At 42.1% G+C, this 19,930-nt stretch overlaps 1 protein-coding gene across 5 annotated transcripts in view; it reads left to right on the forward strand.

Moving 5' to 3' along the window:
• The window catches only part of TRIM37 (tripartite motif containing 37), a 1,981,866-nt gene that overhangs the window by 1,569,427 nt on the left and 392,509 nt on the right, over positions 1–19,930 (forward strand). For all 5 annotated transcript variants that reach the window (XM_069615157.1, XM_069615154.1, XM_069615156.1 and 2 more), the window contains one exon: positions 9,629–9,934. In XM_069615157.1, the coding sequence (XP_069471258.1) occupies positions 9,629–9,934 (306 nt within the window). The remainder of the gene's footprint in view (positions 1–9,628; positions 9,935–19,930) is intronic.

The raw sequence follows: 19,930 nt of genomic DNA on the forward strand, positions 1-19,930 counted from the left end.
GGCAGGGCTGTCTCAGTCATTGTGTCCAACACCAGATACTAGACACCCATAACACAGAATGCGTATTCGTCACACACTCTATTTACCCAGGTCCCACCCCACGGGGATACCCACAACATAGTCATTGGGAAGGCTCCAGCCAGACTGGCCTGGACTTCCCCACAACACAATATATGAACTTCCACCCAACAGCCAGTCAGGGGGAAGGGACAGTGTCGGGGCTTCCCGGGACTTCAGGAAAAATAAATTAACGGGCGATCGAAAGCAAGAGGCCACAGGGGCCATCTTGTTTCCTATCAGAAATCCACTGATTCCAATGACAGGGTCTGGGCATCCCAAAATGGAGGATGCGCAGGGTACCGGTCAATTCAGCACGGAGCTGCCACCTGCCCGTACCCTGCTCTGTGGGCCGCACACAAGTGCCCAAAAACATACACTAGGAGTACAGGGTCGTACTCCCACCCATGGGTGCCATAATGGTATCCCAAGGGTCTGTTCACCAAACCAAATAAACGAAGAGCTGCACCGCCAGGAGTCCCACATGAACTCCTGCGTGGAAAACAAGACAGAACACATGATGAAAAGCAATAAAGGACAAGGATTTGGAGGCCCTGTCCCTCTGATGCATTTCCAGCATCACAGTCCTTCGTCACACCCTCACAACAAATGCTTTTCCGGGAGCGCAGTTAAACAGTCACGTGCACCGCTAACCTGTCTGTTGACAGAGTCAAGACCATTCTCTCTAATGCACCCTTGCTATCGTAGTGGCAAGAATCATCAGTTGAGACTCTTAAATCCCTTCTAGGAATGATGCCCTTTTGTATTCTGTTCATTCAACACTGCTGGCTTTGCATGAGGCCTCTCCATGAGTTCCTTTGGGATGACAAACTGTTCTTCAGGTATTCTGTTCCACAGCGCTCTTCTTTGGTGGCCTTTAGGCACCATACACACACAAGGGGCTTGGTTCATGACACCCAGCCACCAGATCACAGTTACAACAGATGCGTCCATGGAGAGTTGGGTAGCCCATACCAACGATCTTCGAACCAGGAGCCTCTGTCCAGAAGAAGAAAGGTCCTTACATGTCGGTCCCCTGGAGTTGCGGGCGGTGTTCTGGGCTCTTAAATACCCCTGCCTACAGCTTCAAGGGAAGGTGGTTCGTGTGTTTGCAGACAACGCAACCAGCATGTTCTATATCTGGAAACAGGGTGACATTATATCTCCTGTTCTGTATCTCTAAGCTCAAAGCACAATCCATCTGGAAATGGGCTCTTTCTCACATGATGTTCATGTCTCCTTTCCACCTGCCAGGTATCCACAACTCCATTGCAGATTCCCTCAGGCAGGAATGGAAGACAATAACTCTGTTCCTGCCACTAGTGGGAACTAATACACAGTCTAGCTCTGGGCTTATTCCAAATGTGGGGAATGGTGGACTTTGACCTCTTGTCACCAAGGACTATTCAATGTGCCTTGCATTCACAAGCAGGTTGCCACAGCCAGGGCGACTTCACACAACCATGGACAGACATTTTTCTGTATGCTTTTTGCCCCATTTCCTCTTGTGCCGTGAGTCCTGCCAGTCTTCACACAACAGTGGAGCAGACTGATTTGGTGGCCAGAGCATGGCTGAGACAGTTTTGTTTTCCGTAACTCCTGGCTCTATCATCGGCACCACCCATCACACTTCCTCCACTGTACAACCTCCTGTCCTGGAGCGAAGGATCAGTCCTTCATCACGACCCATCCTCGCTCAACCTGATGGCCTGTCTCCTGCTCCATTAAGGTTTGGCGATGTAGACATGCCCCAGGACTGTAGGGACATCTTGGTGAAGGCTTGAGCACCTCTTACAACAGCAAGTGGAAAGATTTTTAAGTATGGTGTGCCAATCACAGAGTGGACACCTTCCAGTTCCATCTGCAAACAATTATTTCTCATATTCTCTCCATGGCACACATCGGCGAGACCCCGTTGTTAGGAACACCCCATCTTTCAAATTGTATTGAGTTCCTCTAAAAATCTTTGCTTTTCCTTTTTGTTGTTCCACATCAAGCTGAAACCAAGGACATCCTCTGGATTTAAGCCCTGCGTGTGCTGTGGGGGGGGAGGAGGAGAAGAGGGAGGAGGTCAGAAGGAGGACACACTCTTCTACATTTCTTAATGTGGGGTTTTTAAAGAAAAAAATTAAACACCTATCTTTCCCTATTTCTATGGGGTATTCCCTGCCTAACAAAACGAACTAAGGTGCTGGTCAGTCTGTGAAATGTCTTTAAAGAATATGTCCATTGTTCCAAACTAGCCCTGACTGACCCTGCCACTATTGATAACAACAAAGGACATGGGAATGGCTCCCTTCTTCTGGGTTCTCGCTTCTCGCAAGTTATGTTCAATAACTAATCTTCAAATAGTTATTTATGACCCCTTTAATTAGTTCACACAGTTCTTTTAGTACTTTTACTGTGCTTCTTGTCCTTCTCGGTATGCAAGTCTCTTGATTTGATACTGATCTCTCCTCTTATCAGTGTCTGTTATTGATAGATTACTTGTTTCTTTTATTCTAATTCCAAATCTTGTTCTGCCCTTTTCCAAACTTTTTGTGATTGTCTGTGGTTTTCTTTAATGTGACTATAACAAGTCTGATTACTCTCACAGAGTTTTTCCTCCAACTCTTTGGCTCTCTTGATTATGCTCTCTATATCTTTACTGGGATAAGTAGGAATTATTTCATAATGATTCCTCTTTTATTCTCTTGTTCTCACTGCTTTATTTTCGTTATCTTGGCTGTGACGCACGCGTATGAGTACACTGATAAAAATCTTGTTTTCCTCATCTTATTCTCCAGGCTATTTCCTGGTTACCTTAAGTTGTTTGGATCTGAATATTTTTAGCATGATGCTCATTAACTTCTCTTACTGATGTATTCCCATTATATTGACTGGGCTGAGTATTTGTGTTCACATAATGGTTTTCATTCACGTCTCTCCTTCTTACTGGTATATTCTCCTTGTATCTACGAGTATGAAGGTTCATGTATTGATTTACAGTCTCCTCCCCGGGTCTCTCGCTATTCCCATTACTTGCTTGCCTGGGAGATAACGTCACTGGGTTTCCGTTTTTATTTGGGTTTCTCCTTCATTCATCCTCAGCCTTTCTCTCGTGCATCGTCTCGGTCTCGTCCTTTCTGATGGGTGCTTGGTATCTCCATGGCTGGTGTGCTTCGCTGTCACATCCGTGTAGTGGTCTCAGCATCCTTCACAGGACCTCCGTTGCACCACTGGCTCGCTGTTACCATACCACTGCTTACTGCTTCGTGCGCACTCTCCAGTATTAAGAACGCAGCACGCCTCGACTTCGGCTTGGCAGGCTGTTCGAAACTCCGAGGCTCTTCGAAGTTCCTAGTCTCCTCCCCTTGCAGAGGTGACACAGCTGTGGGCCTTTCTCCGGCGTAGCTTCTCTTCTGTTCTCTCGCGTGGCTTCTCAAAGCCCTTCGTCTTCGTTATTCATAATTTTCGTCTCAGTAAAATAAAGTTCTACAAGGGTTGGATGATGCACTGAGCATGCATTCTTCACCTCCCACGAGCTCTGTCAAGAAGTTTTGGAGGAGATTTTCTCCCGTTGGGGTACTCCTCCAGTGTGGAACAGGATGTGCAAGTGGTTCTGCTGCAGGAACTGTCCTTGTCAGAGAGCTCTGGGGGATGCCTTGACAGTCGAGTGCGATTTCGACCACCTCTATGCATTCCTGCCGATACCTGTCATCGTATCGCTGGTTCTCGGAAAGCTATGCCTGTTCGGGTCTATGATCTTGATCGTTCCAGACTGGGCCCGGAGAATGAGGTATCCGGAGTTGCTGGGCATGGCCATCTGCTCTCTCGCGGCTACTGCCGAGGACAGTCCTCCTCTCGCACTTAGAGGTGAGGGTCATGCATCTAACCTCTGCATCCTGATCCTTCATGTCTGGCTGCTGAAGGGCTGAGATATAGGGAGTGGGATTTTTCAGACGATGTTCTGAATGTACTTCTCTCTGCTAGAAGACCTGCCACTGAATCATCTATGAATGCAGGTGGCTTATGTTTTTGGCTTGATGGCAGGAGAGGGACCTGGATACTTTTACTTGCTCCACATTGCATGTTTTGGATTTCATACCACTGTTGTCCCATAAGGGCCTGCAGATCAATACTGTAAAGAGCTATCTTGTATCCATTTCTGTCTTCAAGAGAATCCCAGAACAGGGCTACTTTTTCATGATCCCCACGGTTATGCAATTCCCAAGGAGTCTTTCTAATATGTTTCCTCCAAGCCAGTTTGTTCAGGCGTGGGATTTAAATGTAATGTTGACGTTTCTTATGGGTTCTCCGTTTGATCCCCTACATTTCTGTTCTTTAAGATTGCTTAGTAATTTTCCTGTTCGCCATCACTTCTGCTTGACTGGTGAGTGAGCTCCAGGGGTTAGCAGTTGAGCCTCCCTTCTTGATGTTCTCCAAGGAAAAGGAGACTTTGAGATGTAACCTTTATTTCCTCCTGAAGGCAGTCTCAGACTTCCATCCCTTTTTAAAGAACCATCTTGAAGTTTTATTTTCCGTCCACCTCATCCTTTCAAGGCAGAGGAGTGTTTGTATCAGCAGGCCCACAAGTTCTACGTCTCTAGAAGAAGGGAGAATAGGACAGATGAAAAGCTTTTTGTTGCTTACACTGGTGGAAAGGCTGTGACCAAACAGACCCTGTCTCAGTGGCTCATTATCTACATCTCAGAGTGCTAAGATCTGGTTACAAGAAGGTCCTTGAGGGTCTCAGGGTTCACTCCAGCAGAGGGTTGGCTGCAACCTCAGCACTACTGCGAGGTGTCTGTTTTAGACATTTGCCAAGCTGCTACATTGCTTAGTTGCACATGTTCACTAAGCATTACTACTTGGATTCTGTCTCTGGTCAGGGCTCCCATTTAGGCAGCGCTGTCCTTCAGAGTTTTCTGGCTTAGGTGGTGCCTTGCTATCTTCCCTCTTCCAGATCATTGTACTGCTTTGGGAGTGGAGTCTATCAAAGATGAGGAATCTGTGGGAGGAAGGAGCCCGTTAAAAGGAAGAATTACTTATCTCTGTCATTTTCTCTCTGATGGAATTTCCTCCCACGGATTCCTCACTGCCCAACCTACTTGCCCCTTTTGGTGGATAACTAGTACACCTTGGTTATGCAGTCCCATAGCAGCATAGTTTGACGGAAATAGGGTGGAGCTAAAATCACAGAGCGCAGTGCCTCTCTATATACTGGCCCGATGTCACATCCGCCACTGGGCACATGGAGGCATCGGACAGAGCTGACTCAGAGCCAGGCTGTGCCCTCTGGACTCGGAAATGATTCGGAAGAGCAGGTGTGCTGGCAGATAGATAACAAAGAAGAAAGATGAGAAATCCAAGGGGTTAATGTCCATCAGAAAGAACATTACAGAAAGGCAAGTAATTTGTTCTCCTTCCTTTACATAACATACTCAATGCAATCTTTATTTTCAATTAACAACTCACGAAAGCAGATAGCCACCCAAATGTGTAGACAACACCCTGCCTTTATTCCTGACACTTCAAAAGTGGCCTAGCCTTTTTTTATACATTAGTATTGTTTCTGAAGCCCAGGTTTCTTTGAAGCAGCACAGTGTAAAAGACCAAGCAAAGGAATATGACAGTTCCTATGTTAGTTTTAGTTCCATGCCCTACAATATTTCAGGTTATAATCAAGAGATACTCAAGGTTGTACCAAGTTGCTCTTATTCTCCTTGTGATCTGCAGGTTGCTTGGCCACATCACGGTCATCCATGGGGCTTTGGTCGCACTCATTCATATCAAGCACGGCCAGAGCAATAATCATTCTTGGCCCGCTGCAGAATCTTTTCTCCAAACATGCCACCTGAAATAGAATTGGCAATAATGTGTTGAATTTAATTTCAAATGAAAATTGGGGTTTCTCTACTAAAGGTTGCTTTAGCTTGTACTTTGAGGCTATCCCTTTGAAAAATGTACTGTACCATCCTCAGATATATTTGGCTGGGTATCCGAAAGAAATCTTGCATCCAAGGCATAAAGACCATAAACTTCAACGATTCACCTAAATGGAACTACTATACTACATCTATTTAAGAGATTATTTTGGTCACTTACTGTATAATGCTTTCTCTGTGAACTTTATATCTTCCTGTGTGACTGATGAACCGTTTTTAACTTATCAAACTAATCAATGGATTTATTTATGAGAGAAAGATTGGGTTCAATAGCAGTCTTGCAAACAGGTTTCCCCAATCAAAGCAACAGATCTCGATCGAGCAGAGATCTGATAACCAGTCTCGCGCTTGGTAAGCTCAGGCACCACTTTGATTTGTGGCTCGATACCAGCCACCCCAGATTTAAAAAGGGGCCTGGAATGAAATCAAGGCAGAGGAGTCCAACCTACATGTTTGCCTTCTGTCACTCATTTACTTTTGCTCTAATGCTGTTATTTTTCTTTGAGTTTTCTATTGTTGGACTCTGAGTTCACCCCACATTACCGCCACCCTTATCTGAGTTCAATTAAATATCCTTGTTTTATGGTAGTCAAAGCAGTTTGTTGAGTGTTTAAAGTAGATATTCGAGCATTTACTACAGTGTTTTTAAAGAGGCGGTTTCGTCATGTGTGTTCAGTTATTTTTTCATGGAATGGATCATGTTAAGATGCGCCATATCTGTATTACACATTGTTCTTCACATTAACATCCAGCCTCACTACACTGAAAAGCACCCATTAGAGAAGTCTGGGGCCAATGTTACCCTCTTCTGGCTCAGAGTAAGAAATTGAATGTTAAATAGGTAATTGAGAAGTCAGACGCCTGAATGAGTGCAATTTTCTGAATGCCGGGAGGACAGGTACGAATCGCAGTCCCACGCTTCGAGACTGCTCCTCTGCATTAAGCGCGTTATAAAAACATTTGTGTAGCTAAGCCACCCAAAAGGAAGGGGTAATTCCGCTGAAGCAATAGGCCAAAAATAAAATGCGTGGCTATCACCACAAGGGAAATTGTCTGCTTATAGTTTTTGATCAGTAGACTGAAATTACCCAATAAATCATCTGTGTAGGAAGTAGAGATATTTAGGATCTATACTCTGCGAACATTATTTTGTTCTAAAACTGGGAATAACACCATTGTCTTTCATTAGCCGTACACGCATAAACATCAATTTGGAGGTTGAGAAGAGCCCCGCTTTCTAGAAGCCCCTTAATGTGAGTTAATGAGCTCTTCTACTTGTGCAGTGCACTTTTTATTTTGAAAAAACAAGAAGGGGCGAGGCGCACACTCCAGTTCCTGGCCGATATATTACCTGAAAAAAAGATTACTGGGTTAAATCCCAAAGTGTCCAGTACATTCACATGGTTAAATATCCCAATTGCTGCCCAATTGTTCACAGGGTTGATTCAGGGACGTCATTTCACCAAAATGCCAGGGGTAGAGGAAGTGACATCACACGACCCTTGACCCTCTGATGACATCACAGGAAGTGATGTCACTTAACCCCCACCCCAAAGTGATATTGCAGGAAGCGATGGAACACAACCTTTCACCCCTTGACAAAACAGGAAGTGGCATCACATAGCATTGTACACTACGAAAAATATGGTTACGATATCACTATAATGTGATATACATTTCATACAAGAATGGATACCCATATGTATCATTAAGATCAGTGTGTATAGGCCCATATTACCAAATTACTGTGAATGCAAGCAGACGTCCATGACCAAATGATAATGTGTTATGTTATAGCACTTATGCTTAAGTGCTTTATATAGAAAAAATATACACCCATATCACCCAACCTGTCTTGGTACTCATTTATCCACCTCATTAGGATGAAAGGCTGAGTTGAGGCGCTTTAGAACAGACTAACTCAGTGACTCACCCCCGGAAGTGTGCCTGAAATAAACCTTTAATGAGTCTAGCAATTATTGTATAGAATTCCAGAAAGACACATTATGTGGTATTCCTATTCTTTCTTATTTAGGGTCAGTAATGAAAGTGTTACACTTGTGGCACTCCTGTTCTTATTTTTCACTTTTTTTCTTTTTTTTTTAGATGTCGCAAGGGAGACCACAGAGGTCGCAAGGGAGACCTCAGAGGTCGCAGTTGCGACCTGTGGCGATCCCTAAATGGCGTCCCTGGGTTGATTCCCTTCTTGCACTACTGTTCTCCTCGTAGCGCTTTTGTGTCGCCAACACTCATCAGGGAGGCTAAGTTGCCTTTCTGTTCAGGTGAATCCAATATAATTGCTGTTGCAGTCTGTAAGAATTGTGTTAGCTGTAGTGAAACCATTTTAACAATTCAGGTAACAAGGAAAAGACTCCCCTCCAAAAACACACATCTTTAACCCTGCAAACGTACTGGACACTTTAGGATTTAACCCAGTAATCTTTTTTTCGGGTAATATATTGGCCAGGAACTGGAGTGCGCGCCTCAACCTTTCTTGTTTTTTCATGTTTTTTTTATTTTGGTTGTGCCCCTCTGCTTTGCATTGCTATTTTTTTTTGTATAATTATAAAACGTATTACAGTGTCACTGAGAACTGCAATTAATGAGCTGTAAAGCCAAACATGTATACAAACAATTCATTATTTCAGGTGATAAAATAATATATACACATCAACATCTAAAAATGGATTGAAAAAGTGCAAACTTTCACTAAGTTACTGGGATGGAAAATCTTTATAATAATCATCCAATCCTGGTTCTGCTATCTCTGGGACCAGACTGGGCATCACATGAGCACTCACACGTAGCAGAGTCCAGAGCTGACCAGGATCCTGCATAGGGTGTCTCCCATTATGCCTCTTTGAACTTGTGGTCCATCGCACGGGTTTCCCAGGATAAGACTCTATTAGCTTGGGGACAGTGGTGGTGCTTCCCCCTATTCCCTTGAGAAAGTTATGGTCCCTTTAGCTCAAGTTCTGCCTGCTGACTTGCATGCAGTAATGCTGGCTGTAGAATCAAGTTTGTAACCTGGTTCTAATTGAAAGGACTTTGATTCATTCTTAAGGCTAATTGAAAAGGTAGTTGTGTTCAGAAGGTCTAGCTTTTGCCACACATTGTTCTGAGCACATTTCAGCTCAGTCTGATCTGTTGTGGATGGCGTCATAAGCTCCAAGGCTCCAATGTATTCATAAAATACAACTCAGAATGGTTCAGTATGTTTTTTTTACCGCTGTGAACTCTTAATAGGGCGTCCCTTACTGAACCTCCTGTGGGTTCCCTCAACCTTAGTCCAAACGTCCCTCCAACCCCAAGTTGACTTCAGGTTGACTTCAGACTAGTGATTGTATGCTTACTTTCTACTCAGTATAGATGCTGTAAGGGCCTCAAGGTTATAGCCTTGTCTAACTAACTCTCTAAGGCACTTCCTAAGGGTTCCTTTTTACAGGTTTTGATAGCAATGGCGCAAGCGTTTGATTTTTCTGATAACCGAACCCCCAGCACCTCTAGCTCACTCCCCCACTTGCTCCCTTTGTTCCCTGTCCCCGATAGTCACTTCTGCAATGAAAGATATGCACCTCTACGTTTTATCATATTTAATACTTGAATGTATGTTTTATTCCGTTTTTTGTTTCTTCTCAATGTAGCTTCATATTCTCGGAAAGAGAGAGACCAGAGGCGGCAACCAGTTTCCTGGCATGTCCCACCTGACTTAAAGATGTTGAAAAGATACAAAACACAGATTGCTGAAGTGCGTAGCAAAATGTCTGATGTAAAGAGCCAGCTTTCAGACATAAGAAGCAGCAGGAACAGTGCCTGCGATTTGCCGCCCAACTCCTCTGCTGGCACTCATGCCAATTTACCCACCTGTGGTATGGATAGCTGTACTAAACTTCAAGAGTATGGGTTGGAGCTGCTGACAAAATCTTCACTCTCAAGTTATTCAAGAAATGGTAAGGTGGATTGGTGACTTTTTCTCTTGTTGAATTTGTGAAATATTGGTACATTAGAAGAATGTATAATTTCAGATGTATATATGATTACCACAAGAGGATACCTCTCCTGCTTCTATGAGTGCCATACAGACAACCAACCTATGTTGCCTTTCTCCAAATCAGTGTTCTCTGTGCGCCGGCTTCCCTTTTCATTGTTGTTTAAATATTACTGCTCTTGATCACACTATCATTTATAATTGCAGTACTGCCTTCTATTCCTAGGTACAGTCCTCCCTTCCGTTCCTAAGATTCAAATGAACCCCACGACCATGGACCTCTGTTGTGTATCTTGTGTGGATCTCAAGGTCTTGAATATATTGTATTGCATTTACGGATGCTCAGGTCAGCGAAGAAAGTACTTATAATGTCACTCCCTCCTCTCAGCCAATACTTTCACCTAAGTGAGATGATAATGCAATCAAGCTGGTTAATCAAGGGAAAGGTAGGGAGGGATACCACACGCTCTCTGGGGCTCCTTGGAAGTTAACGAGAATGTGGTTAGAGCACTGCACAAATGAAAATTCAGTATCACGTACCCCAAACAATGTTTGAGTGAACAGACTTTTAGCAACACACTTCAGTCCTGCTGCAGACCTCCATCAGATCAATAGTCCAAAGGTAACGGCCACACTAAGAGAAGAAATAACAGGCACAAAAAACAAATCGAATGGGTTTACCCGCCAGCGTGAGGATGTTTCTGAAGAGTACATTGAAGGAGAATTTTCAACAATAAGGCCAGTTTAGAGTAGGTGGTAGGAGAAGGTATAAAGTTTACAAACGCACAGGGGGGCAAGTTAGTGGAAGACTCACTTTTTTTGTAGCTGTCACATGAGCTACAGAGTAGGTGAATTGTAGACTTTATGCTTCACAGGTACTTTGCAGTTTTTCCTTGTGTGTAATGTGTTTCTTCAGACTCACTCCTTGTTTTTATCCATACTCAAAGCAGTGTCAGATTTCCACCTTATCTTAGAGGGCGCTTTCTTGGTATCATTAGCTAATCTGGACTCAGAAGTGGAATGCAAAGTACCGTTTCAAACCTGGTTGTGTCGAGTGTTGTCAAATTCCATCTAGAACCAATAAATAATTCTGATAGTCTGGCATTTTTTGGAATTTATGCAGGAGCCTCCGCTGGCCTGTAGGCTGTCATTTTATGTTGATGGATAGCCCAGTTGAAGATTGGACATCTTTCACCTTAAAGCATTCAAACCTGTGTGGCTCATGCTAAGGCACCTTATTTTAAGAATCTTTTAATGCGTTACTGGCACAAATATAGATGTGGTTCATGCTATACAACAGACGTAAGGGAACAAATAATATATTTGTAAGTCATTGTGCTAAATAGAAAAGTCAAGAGGCATACGTCTGTTCGTATTCACAAGTACCGCATGAACGAACATATTTTCTAATTGTAATACTAGACATACAAAAACATTGTCAGTCAGAAGTCTCTGAACCTTGGGCTCACTCAACAAATGTGACAAAAGCAAGTCCAGTAATTCTTGGGCCATGAGGAGGGACTGCTGAACTTGCAAAGTACTTCTTCCTGCTCTAACATACGGTTCAGTCTTGCAGCCATGCAAACTGGTTTACCCAACCCAAGCAGCCAGATCTCGGGGAACATATCATTATGTGTGTTAATTTTGCCATTGTCCTCTAAACCTTTGTCCAGAATGCTTGAATGGCCTGACAAAACAATGCTTATACAATCGGCACACCTGGGAAACTCGCTATAAAAGTCTGGGATAACCCTGGGTATTTTCAAAGTGGTGAAGTGAAACTAACTTATTTTAAACTGAAGCAATGTCTGCCTGCAATTGAGGGTCACTTTGTTAACATACATGACTGTCCTTGTCCTTTGAACAACTATTAGGCATATCCCAGTTAGTCCTTGACTTGGTGTCCCAATATTTGGCCCAATCATTGAAAGTAGTGAGCACATTTATGGAACCCAGAAGGGGCTTAGGACAGCCATCAGAATTGATAACTTATTGGAGTAACTTATTCTTGGGGGGAGCCTTTGGGAATTCAGGAGCACATTTCCAAGCTTCCCTCTGCCTCATTTACCTTGGAGAGTGAGCCAGAAAAATGCCTTCAATATCCTAACACTTTGTAGCTGAGATTACCTCTCAATTTGGAAAGGTCATTAGGATGTATCATGCATAATTTAGTGAAATTCCCACAACGTTATTGCTGTTCCCTCAGTGTTATTGCATCAATTTCTTACTGTCTGTACCTGTGAGACACTGCCAATGCGCTACTCAAGGAATGATGGAGCCTTTTCCAGTAGTAAATTAGTATAGCCAGTCCGATAGCGCAGCGAGTTGAGCACTCGCTTTGACATCCGTGCAGAGTCTGCCGTCGCAGGTTCGAATCCCGGCATGGCCAAACTCAGCCTTTCATCGTTCCGAGGTCGATAAATGAGCACCACACACCGTGGGTAATGATAAGCTGCGCTTAGATTCCAGAGGGTTTGTAGCGCTATATAAATGCTAAATTATTATTATTAAGTTGGATATGTGATGAATCACCATCGAGACTGTACCTAGTGAGTTGCCTTTCGCATTCCTTCTTCCTAGGATGTTGTCACCCCTAGATATGTTGAAATTAGAGTAATTTGAAAACATATTTGGCCAGTAGAGCTGTACGTTCATTAACAATGCAAAGGAACTATGTAAAAGCGCAGACTCTGTCGATGTTTTTGCTGTTTCAACCTATCAGGGCAATGCGTGGTGGAGGAGATAGAAAGCTCAAAATGTAACAGGTTTGGTTGGTCCATTGGATACTAAGAACCGGGTTAGTGTGTTACTATGCGTCCATTGGTACTGTATGATTGTTTTGATGAGCATACCTTTTGACGTCCATGGGTATTTTGTGAAACCTAAATGATATTACATAAGCCTTCAAGGGCTATTGGAGGGATTTTTATTCAATTTTTAAACCATATATGCTGTGAAATATGTTTAACTCTGTATGCACAGTACCTTAAATATGTTTAAGTAATTTTGTATTGAACTCTTGTTATATTAACTTCTTTCTCTTTTTATCCAAGTATACTTTGATTTTAGATGATGCTGTAATAGTTGTTTAATTATGCTATCTAATATAATGTGTATTTTTTTGATAATATTTACCGAAATAAAGAAATACTACTAGAGAGCAAAAACACCAGTGTTGGTGTGCCAAGCCGGGTCTTGTTGCAGGGGCGTGTAGCCGAGCAAAGCAGGAAGACCACCGTGGTGCCCCCATAGAAGAGTGGCATTAGAGACTGCGTGTCAGCAGGACAGGAGGGGAGTCTCATCGGCTCTGCCGTGGAGTACTGCCAACTAAAGCCAGATATGCAGTCGCTCAACGATAGAGGGAGGTGGGCGCACAAAAGAGATACCCAAACGCCACAGCCGGGAAGGAGAAAGATTGTTATCCCAGAGTGGTGAGAGAGAAGGCTTGAAATCCCAAAATGGGAGTGAGAACAAACAGGCCCCTGGAGTGGGGAGTGAGAAAAAAACAGAATCCCAGAGCTGGGAAAGAGAACAATTGAAATCCCAGAGTTGAGTGGGGAAAAGACTGAAATTCTAGAGAAACAGAACCTCCCCGAGTGTCGAGTGAAAGTAAGAAGAGCCCCATATTGGGGCAGAGCCTGAGAACACTAGAGAGGGCAGAAAGACTGAAAGTATCCAAGAGTGGGAAGAGGCGGAGAAAGACCTGGGCTGGACAACCTACCAGCACACTAAGAACTGTATTTGCATTTGTTTTATTTGTATTGCGCTCCTGGCCCTGGGGCATCTGGGTGCATTTATTTTTAAACTTGAACTATGGGCAAAGTCCTGTACTTAAAGGGACAGTGCGGACAAAATACAGCAGCCACCCCAGACAGTCTCTTTTCTTGTTTTTGTCGTTTGGATGTTTGCTTTTGGAGGGGGGGAAAGTGAGTGGCTTAGTATAGGATTGTAGAAAGAGGACTTTATTATGTTGCAGATGCCCCGACAAGCACCCTTTATACTTTCTTTTATAGAATAGGGATTGAGTCTCTAGAGTGAGGAAAAGATTATTTGAAAATGATCAGAATAAAACCCCTCAAACTATGTTTCGAGTACTGATTATGAACTAATAAACACCCATAAAAGCACCAAGAAAAATCACGGGTAACTAAATTAATCATACAGGAGTACTAAATCTAAAATAATTTGCATCAAAATCATTTTGGACAAAATGTTGGATTTTTCAAGTATTTACATCTCCTGTACAGGTGAAGTAACTAGTTACTGCAAAAATAACTTCTGGACATAATGTATTCAATAGCACATGTGCATCAGTTACAGATCTTACACAATGTTTGCTAAATATAAGTATAAATAATTTCTTTCTGACTTTGCTGTTTCCGGGATATATTAACAGGAAGCAAGCCTCACTTTCAGTTACAGTGGTGCAGAAATGGCAAGTTCTTACAGAATTATTGTTGACCACCCGAATATAAATTCAGCTATGGGGAAAATATTAATTATGCATTTTAAATAGAAGGTCCTTTTCTTGGATGGAGAGATCTCTTCCAAATGGAGTTCTGCAGAGAATTAGGTCTTATGAACTAGGTAACCCGGGAATCTAGTGAGCGTGCACAATATTTCAAATTGCTTTTCTAAAGGAAACCGCTGTAACCTAGATTTTGGTCCTTTCAGTTCTTTGAGACCACCTAATATTCTTGTAAAAGAACACTGACCAATAGATTCTAAAATGAGTTTAATTTGTTTGTACCACTCTTCATGCAGAACTGCCTTGTAAATGGATGACATCCCATGCAGCATCCTTGTAGAGAGCTAATTTCTTAGTTGAATTAATATGGAGCCAATACAAAGGAGGTTTAAAATCGATTTAATTCTAAAAACAGTGGAATAGAGGAGTACTTAATAGGAGGCCAAAGATTTGTTTTGTAAATCTATGTTCACCTTGGAGAGATTTTCCAGGCACTGATGTCCCTATATTTCACTAACATACAAGGCAAACAAAACAGTCTGTGATTTGTAAACTCTCAAGGTAGTAAATGGAAGGTTGTTTCTCCAATTTACAGTGCATTGACTGTAAAGCTCCTGCACGTCTTTTCTGTGCACATTTGCTTTTAGTTTGTAGTTGTGATCAGCTGACATTACTTTGGAGACGAAACCCCAAGTTATCAAAGCAGTCTACCTGTCTCAACAAAGGGACCCTCAACAGGAATATTATGCTTCTTTGAGTGTTAATGATGGCATGCGATAACTATGGTCTTACTTGCATTGCTTTAGAGTTCTCTCTCTTCTCAGAAAGCCGATTGTTTTGTTAGCCCAGCAGGTGTTTTTGAGATAATTTTGCCTTTGGCAGCATTAAAAGAAGAAATCTAATTTTCTATTAATAATGTTCAGGGCATCTGCATTGAAATGCTATATTTTTACTGCCAAATCATTTTTGTAAATTAGAAATGACAAAGGGGCAATGGCACACCCCTATTGAACCCCTCTTACAATGAGGAAACGGTTGGTAGTTTGCCTGCCTAGCCATAGCGTACAACTGTAGTGTTGTCCTCCTCTAACAGTACAATAAAAGGCCAGATGTAGGTTTGTCCTCAGTTTGTCCGATGCAGTCATTGCCTGTTGTCACCGCCAGAGGGAGCTGTTGCCTTAGTATATATAGTGGTACTGGTGTCGGACAGGCTTATTGACAGGGTTCTTTGTGTGAACATTAGAGAGCAGGAGATTTTGGATCATGCGTTGGTGGGTTTATGTATGAGTCTAGTTGGTGGAAGCTCAGCTTTTGTTAGGTGGTGATTAAAAACAGGAGGTCTGCGTGACTTGGAAGAGGTTTCAGGCCTCAAGGTATGCATTGATTTTTGTTTTTACATTTTTTTTTTTAAAGAGCATGTGGGCACAGTGGATATTTTGGTAGTTTAAGATTGTTTTCGGGCTGCGATATGGGGGGAATTGATTAATCAGACATCTTATTCTAGGAAGACTAGTTTGACTGGAGTTGGAACATATTTGCCTACAACAGACGTATGCACTGACCAAAAGTGTTGCTGATAAATTGAAGATGAGCAAAATATGGGAGAAATTGACATGTATGATGTACAGGCGGGGATCGGGATTTTTTTGTGAGGCAAAAATATTGGGACTAAAGAGTGGGAGGTTATTGGCTAGCAGACTGAAGCGGGATGGTGGAGGGGTCATATGTTCAAGTTGTGGAGGACGTGAATAGTTGTGTAGTAGTTTTTGGCCTGCTTGAGAGACCTGTTCTATCAACGGAAAATAGTGCTGCTTTGGATGATCAAATTGAGCCAGGAGAGATTGTGACAGCGATAGATCAACTAAATGTTGGCAAATCTCCGGGTTGGGTGGTTTGCCGGTTAAATTTTATAAGACCTTTTGGAGCTGATTTGGCTTCTTTTTTATGTGAACTATGCAATCTTATGTGGGATGCAATGTTATCTCTGACTATGCGAGAGGCTTTGATTACATTAATTCCCAAGCTGGGCAGGAATTGTAGGAAATATGGCAATTATAGACCAATTTTGCTACTCAATGTGGATGTGAAATGATTTCCTAAGGTTTTGGCGAATAGGTTGGACAACAATATAGGAGATCTGATTCATACTTCCCTGGTAGGCTACATGAGAGGCATATTTGTATATGATAATATCAGGACTATTATTGATGTTTATGTGGCTTCGGCAGGAGATCATGTCTAATACAGTATTAATATTTATGGATGCGAGAAGGCGTTTGATAGGATCAACTGGGAGTTTGAAAGAAATTACTGAGTTTAATGTGAACCATTTAATTGGGGGATTGTTGAAGATGTGAGGAAGTGGGAAAGAATGCCTTTGGGTATTTGTGCTAAAATCAATGCCATTAAAATGTCCCGTTTGCTCAAAGTTCTATACATCTTACAATCGCTCACCTGACAATTTCCAAAGAAATTGCTGAAGACGATTAACAAGGGTTTTCAAGAATTTTTGTGGTGTGTGAAGATAAAAACAAAGATCCCTGGATTCATACTTATGCGTAGTGTACAGAAAGGTGGCTTTGATTACCTGGATCTTGTTGAATATCATAGGGGATTTTTGTTTATAAAAGGAGCTAGTTACTTTGCGTCTGAGGGTACACTATGAAACCACTTTGGATGATAATGGAGAATGATAGGTTTTCTCCATTCTTATTGGATAATGTTGATTCTAGGGGGAAAATGCCACATATAAGTGATGATTAACTACCATTGATGCAACATGGAAAGCCCTTTATGGTTGACTGCCATGATCAGAATTTGTGGCTCCGCATAGGACTTTGCTTTGGCACAATCCAGGATTACAGATTGCAAATAAGATACTATGTTGGAGGAGTTGGATATCACAAGGTGTTCTGAAGATTGGTGATGTGCTACGGGAGAGGCGGACGGTGCCCTTTGCGGAACTTCAATGTGTTTTTGTTCTGGGGAATAGGGATTTGGGTAGATTCAGGGAGTTGGAGTCACTTGTTGCAGAGGTTGGATTTGTTATCTGCTACATTGGGGATTGAACCAAGTGCATGTGCCGTATTTGCTTCATCTCCCTGTATGGTGTCCACATACATTAATAAAATGCCTATAGATCCTTTATTTGTTGATTCTTGGGAAAATGTATGAAGGTCTTGGGCAGGTGGCTTGGGGTGTGATATTTCGGATAAAAAGTGGGGATAGATACAAAAATCTGGTTTCAGTAGTTAATTGGATTTAAACTTAAGATTCACCCAACAGAAGGTTTTGGGTCGATTATACTGGATCCCGGTGTGCATGAGTGATTTGAGTTTGTTGGACTCAGCTGTGTGCTGGGGTTGTAGTAGGGGACAGGGTACTCTGTCACATGTTGTGGGATTGCTCTAGGGTGCATTAATATTGGGTGGTGTATTGGACAGAATGGACATGATTTTGTCTGAGTTTCCTGACGGTACCTCTGCAAATCCTTTGTTGTCTGGAAGAGGGAACTGCAAGATTACTAGGCAGTATGGGCAATGGATAGACAAAGTGTTGGTGGTGGCGGCGAAGCATGTTCTGAAGGTGTGGAAAACCTGAAATAAGCCAATAGCTGATTAGTAATTAAATTAGAAAAAAAAAGATTTAATCTCAAATGAAACTGAATTAATCAAAACTAAATGAGGACAAGAAAATAGCTGATTCACGTAAAACCAGAAATACATGTGCTTAGTCCCAGCCAGCCGTTATTCAATTTGGTAAGTAATATTTCTTTCATCATTATTCTCCATGCCTTTAGCAGGAATCTTGATCCCCCCCCACAAAGAAGCAGTGTCTGAACTTAAATAACAAAATAATATTGCTTCTTGTATCATTCTTATGTTACTGTTGCTAAACAGGAACGATCCAGGTTCTTCTCATAGATGCATAGCAAGGGCAAAATATGAGAGAAAGACAAATATCCTTGCATTGAGTGGCGCAATTTACATTTGTAGTGACAATCCATTGGCCATTTGTTTGTATAATCAGCTAGCTGTAAAATTCCTAAGCAGAATAAAAAATAAAAATACACTTTTACTGCTAAAGTCCTTGATTTTATCAAGGTACAATTCACGACCTAGATATGATTTACATTTTGAATATTTTGAGATTATACCAATTGGGCTAATTTTCAGGGGTTTGGACATAAAGTGCCATTCTTTGTATGCTAATCTAATTTAATTTTTCACAAGTAACAGTACCTTGTTGGGCAAACATGTATGATTCCATAATTATGGGGTACCTATAATCAAGACATGTTTCTAACATATTTAAACAAAGGGAGTGGTGGCAAGCCTTTTTGGCTGAGAACACTGTTGATGGATAATGCGAGAACAAGATAAGTGCCGAGTGTTTCCGATTAGAAGCATGTAAAGTAGTGGCTTATGTTTTACTTTGTAGGCAATACCACTTATGCCTCATTCCAATCTGAGAGGAAGGTTGGTCATACTAGGTGGCAGATTAAATGGCAATTTAAGAACTTTGTTTTCTCTTTTCTGGCAATTTGACATTATTATTGTAACTGCAGATTTTTGTACCATGTAAGGAGAGCCACCTTTGATTGTGCACAGTACATCCTTAAGGTCGGGCAGTTGCCCGGCCTCAAAATCGTTCATAGCCCAACTTTAGAGAATCACCATCCCTGGCCAGGATTTGCTCACTTTTTCCGACTTGCTCATCCCATAATCCGTTACAATGAAGGCATACCCCCAAATAATTGTAATAAGTTATTGATGCCACAAGAGTACCTCTGCTGTTATTTGGTTCATTCATTTTTACTATGTTGATCTCTAGGCCCAACTTGTTACAAATATCACCAACGGTGTAAAAGTCATGTTTTAAGCCCTTGGGGTCTTGCTGGTCAAGAAAACATCGTCTTCAAAAAGGAAGATCCTTGTTTTTCTTCCACCCAGCCCTGGTGCGTCCATGTTAACTTCACAAAATGCATTTGCAACCTTGTGTACATACAAACTAAACAAAAGTGGTGCCAGAACGCAACCTTGTGTGACACCCCTTCATCTCCTGCCCCAATTGGCATTACTTCATGATTCTCACGATTTCTAAATTGCTAATAGCAGTAAGTAAATTTGATGGAATACCCATATTACTTTGTTCGCACCATAATTTTGGGCGAGCTACAGCATCAAATGTTGTGTGCAAGGCAACAAACAGTAAATAAAGTGGGTGCCTTAACTGTTTCATATATTTCTGATGTAACATGGAAGGTAGTCAAACCTGGTCAATGGTACTCCCTCCTTCTTTGAATACTGCTTGAGGGTCAAATATTATTTGCTCATTTTGTGTTCAGCATTCAAGGCTTTCCAGTAAGACCTTTCCATATATTTTGCCACTAGCATCCAGTATTAAAAATGGGCGATAATTAAATAGATAATTTTTGTCACTGTTCTTATGTATGAGAATGATCTCTGCTCCTTTCCACCTGCTCTTGAT

Source organism: Ambystoma mexicanum, chromosome 9 (assembly GCF_040938575.1).
Source record: "Ambystoma mexicanum isolate Mex_15411 chromosome 9, UKY_AmexF1_1, whole genome shotgun sequence".
Lineage (NCBI taxonomy): Eukaryota > Metazoa > Chordata > Amphibia > Caudata > Ambystomatidae > Ambystoma > Ambystoma mexicanum.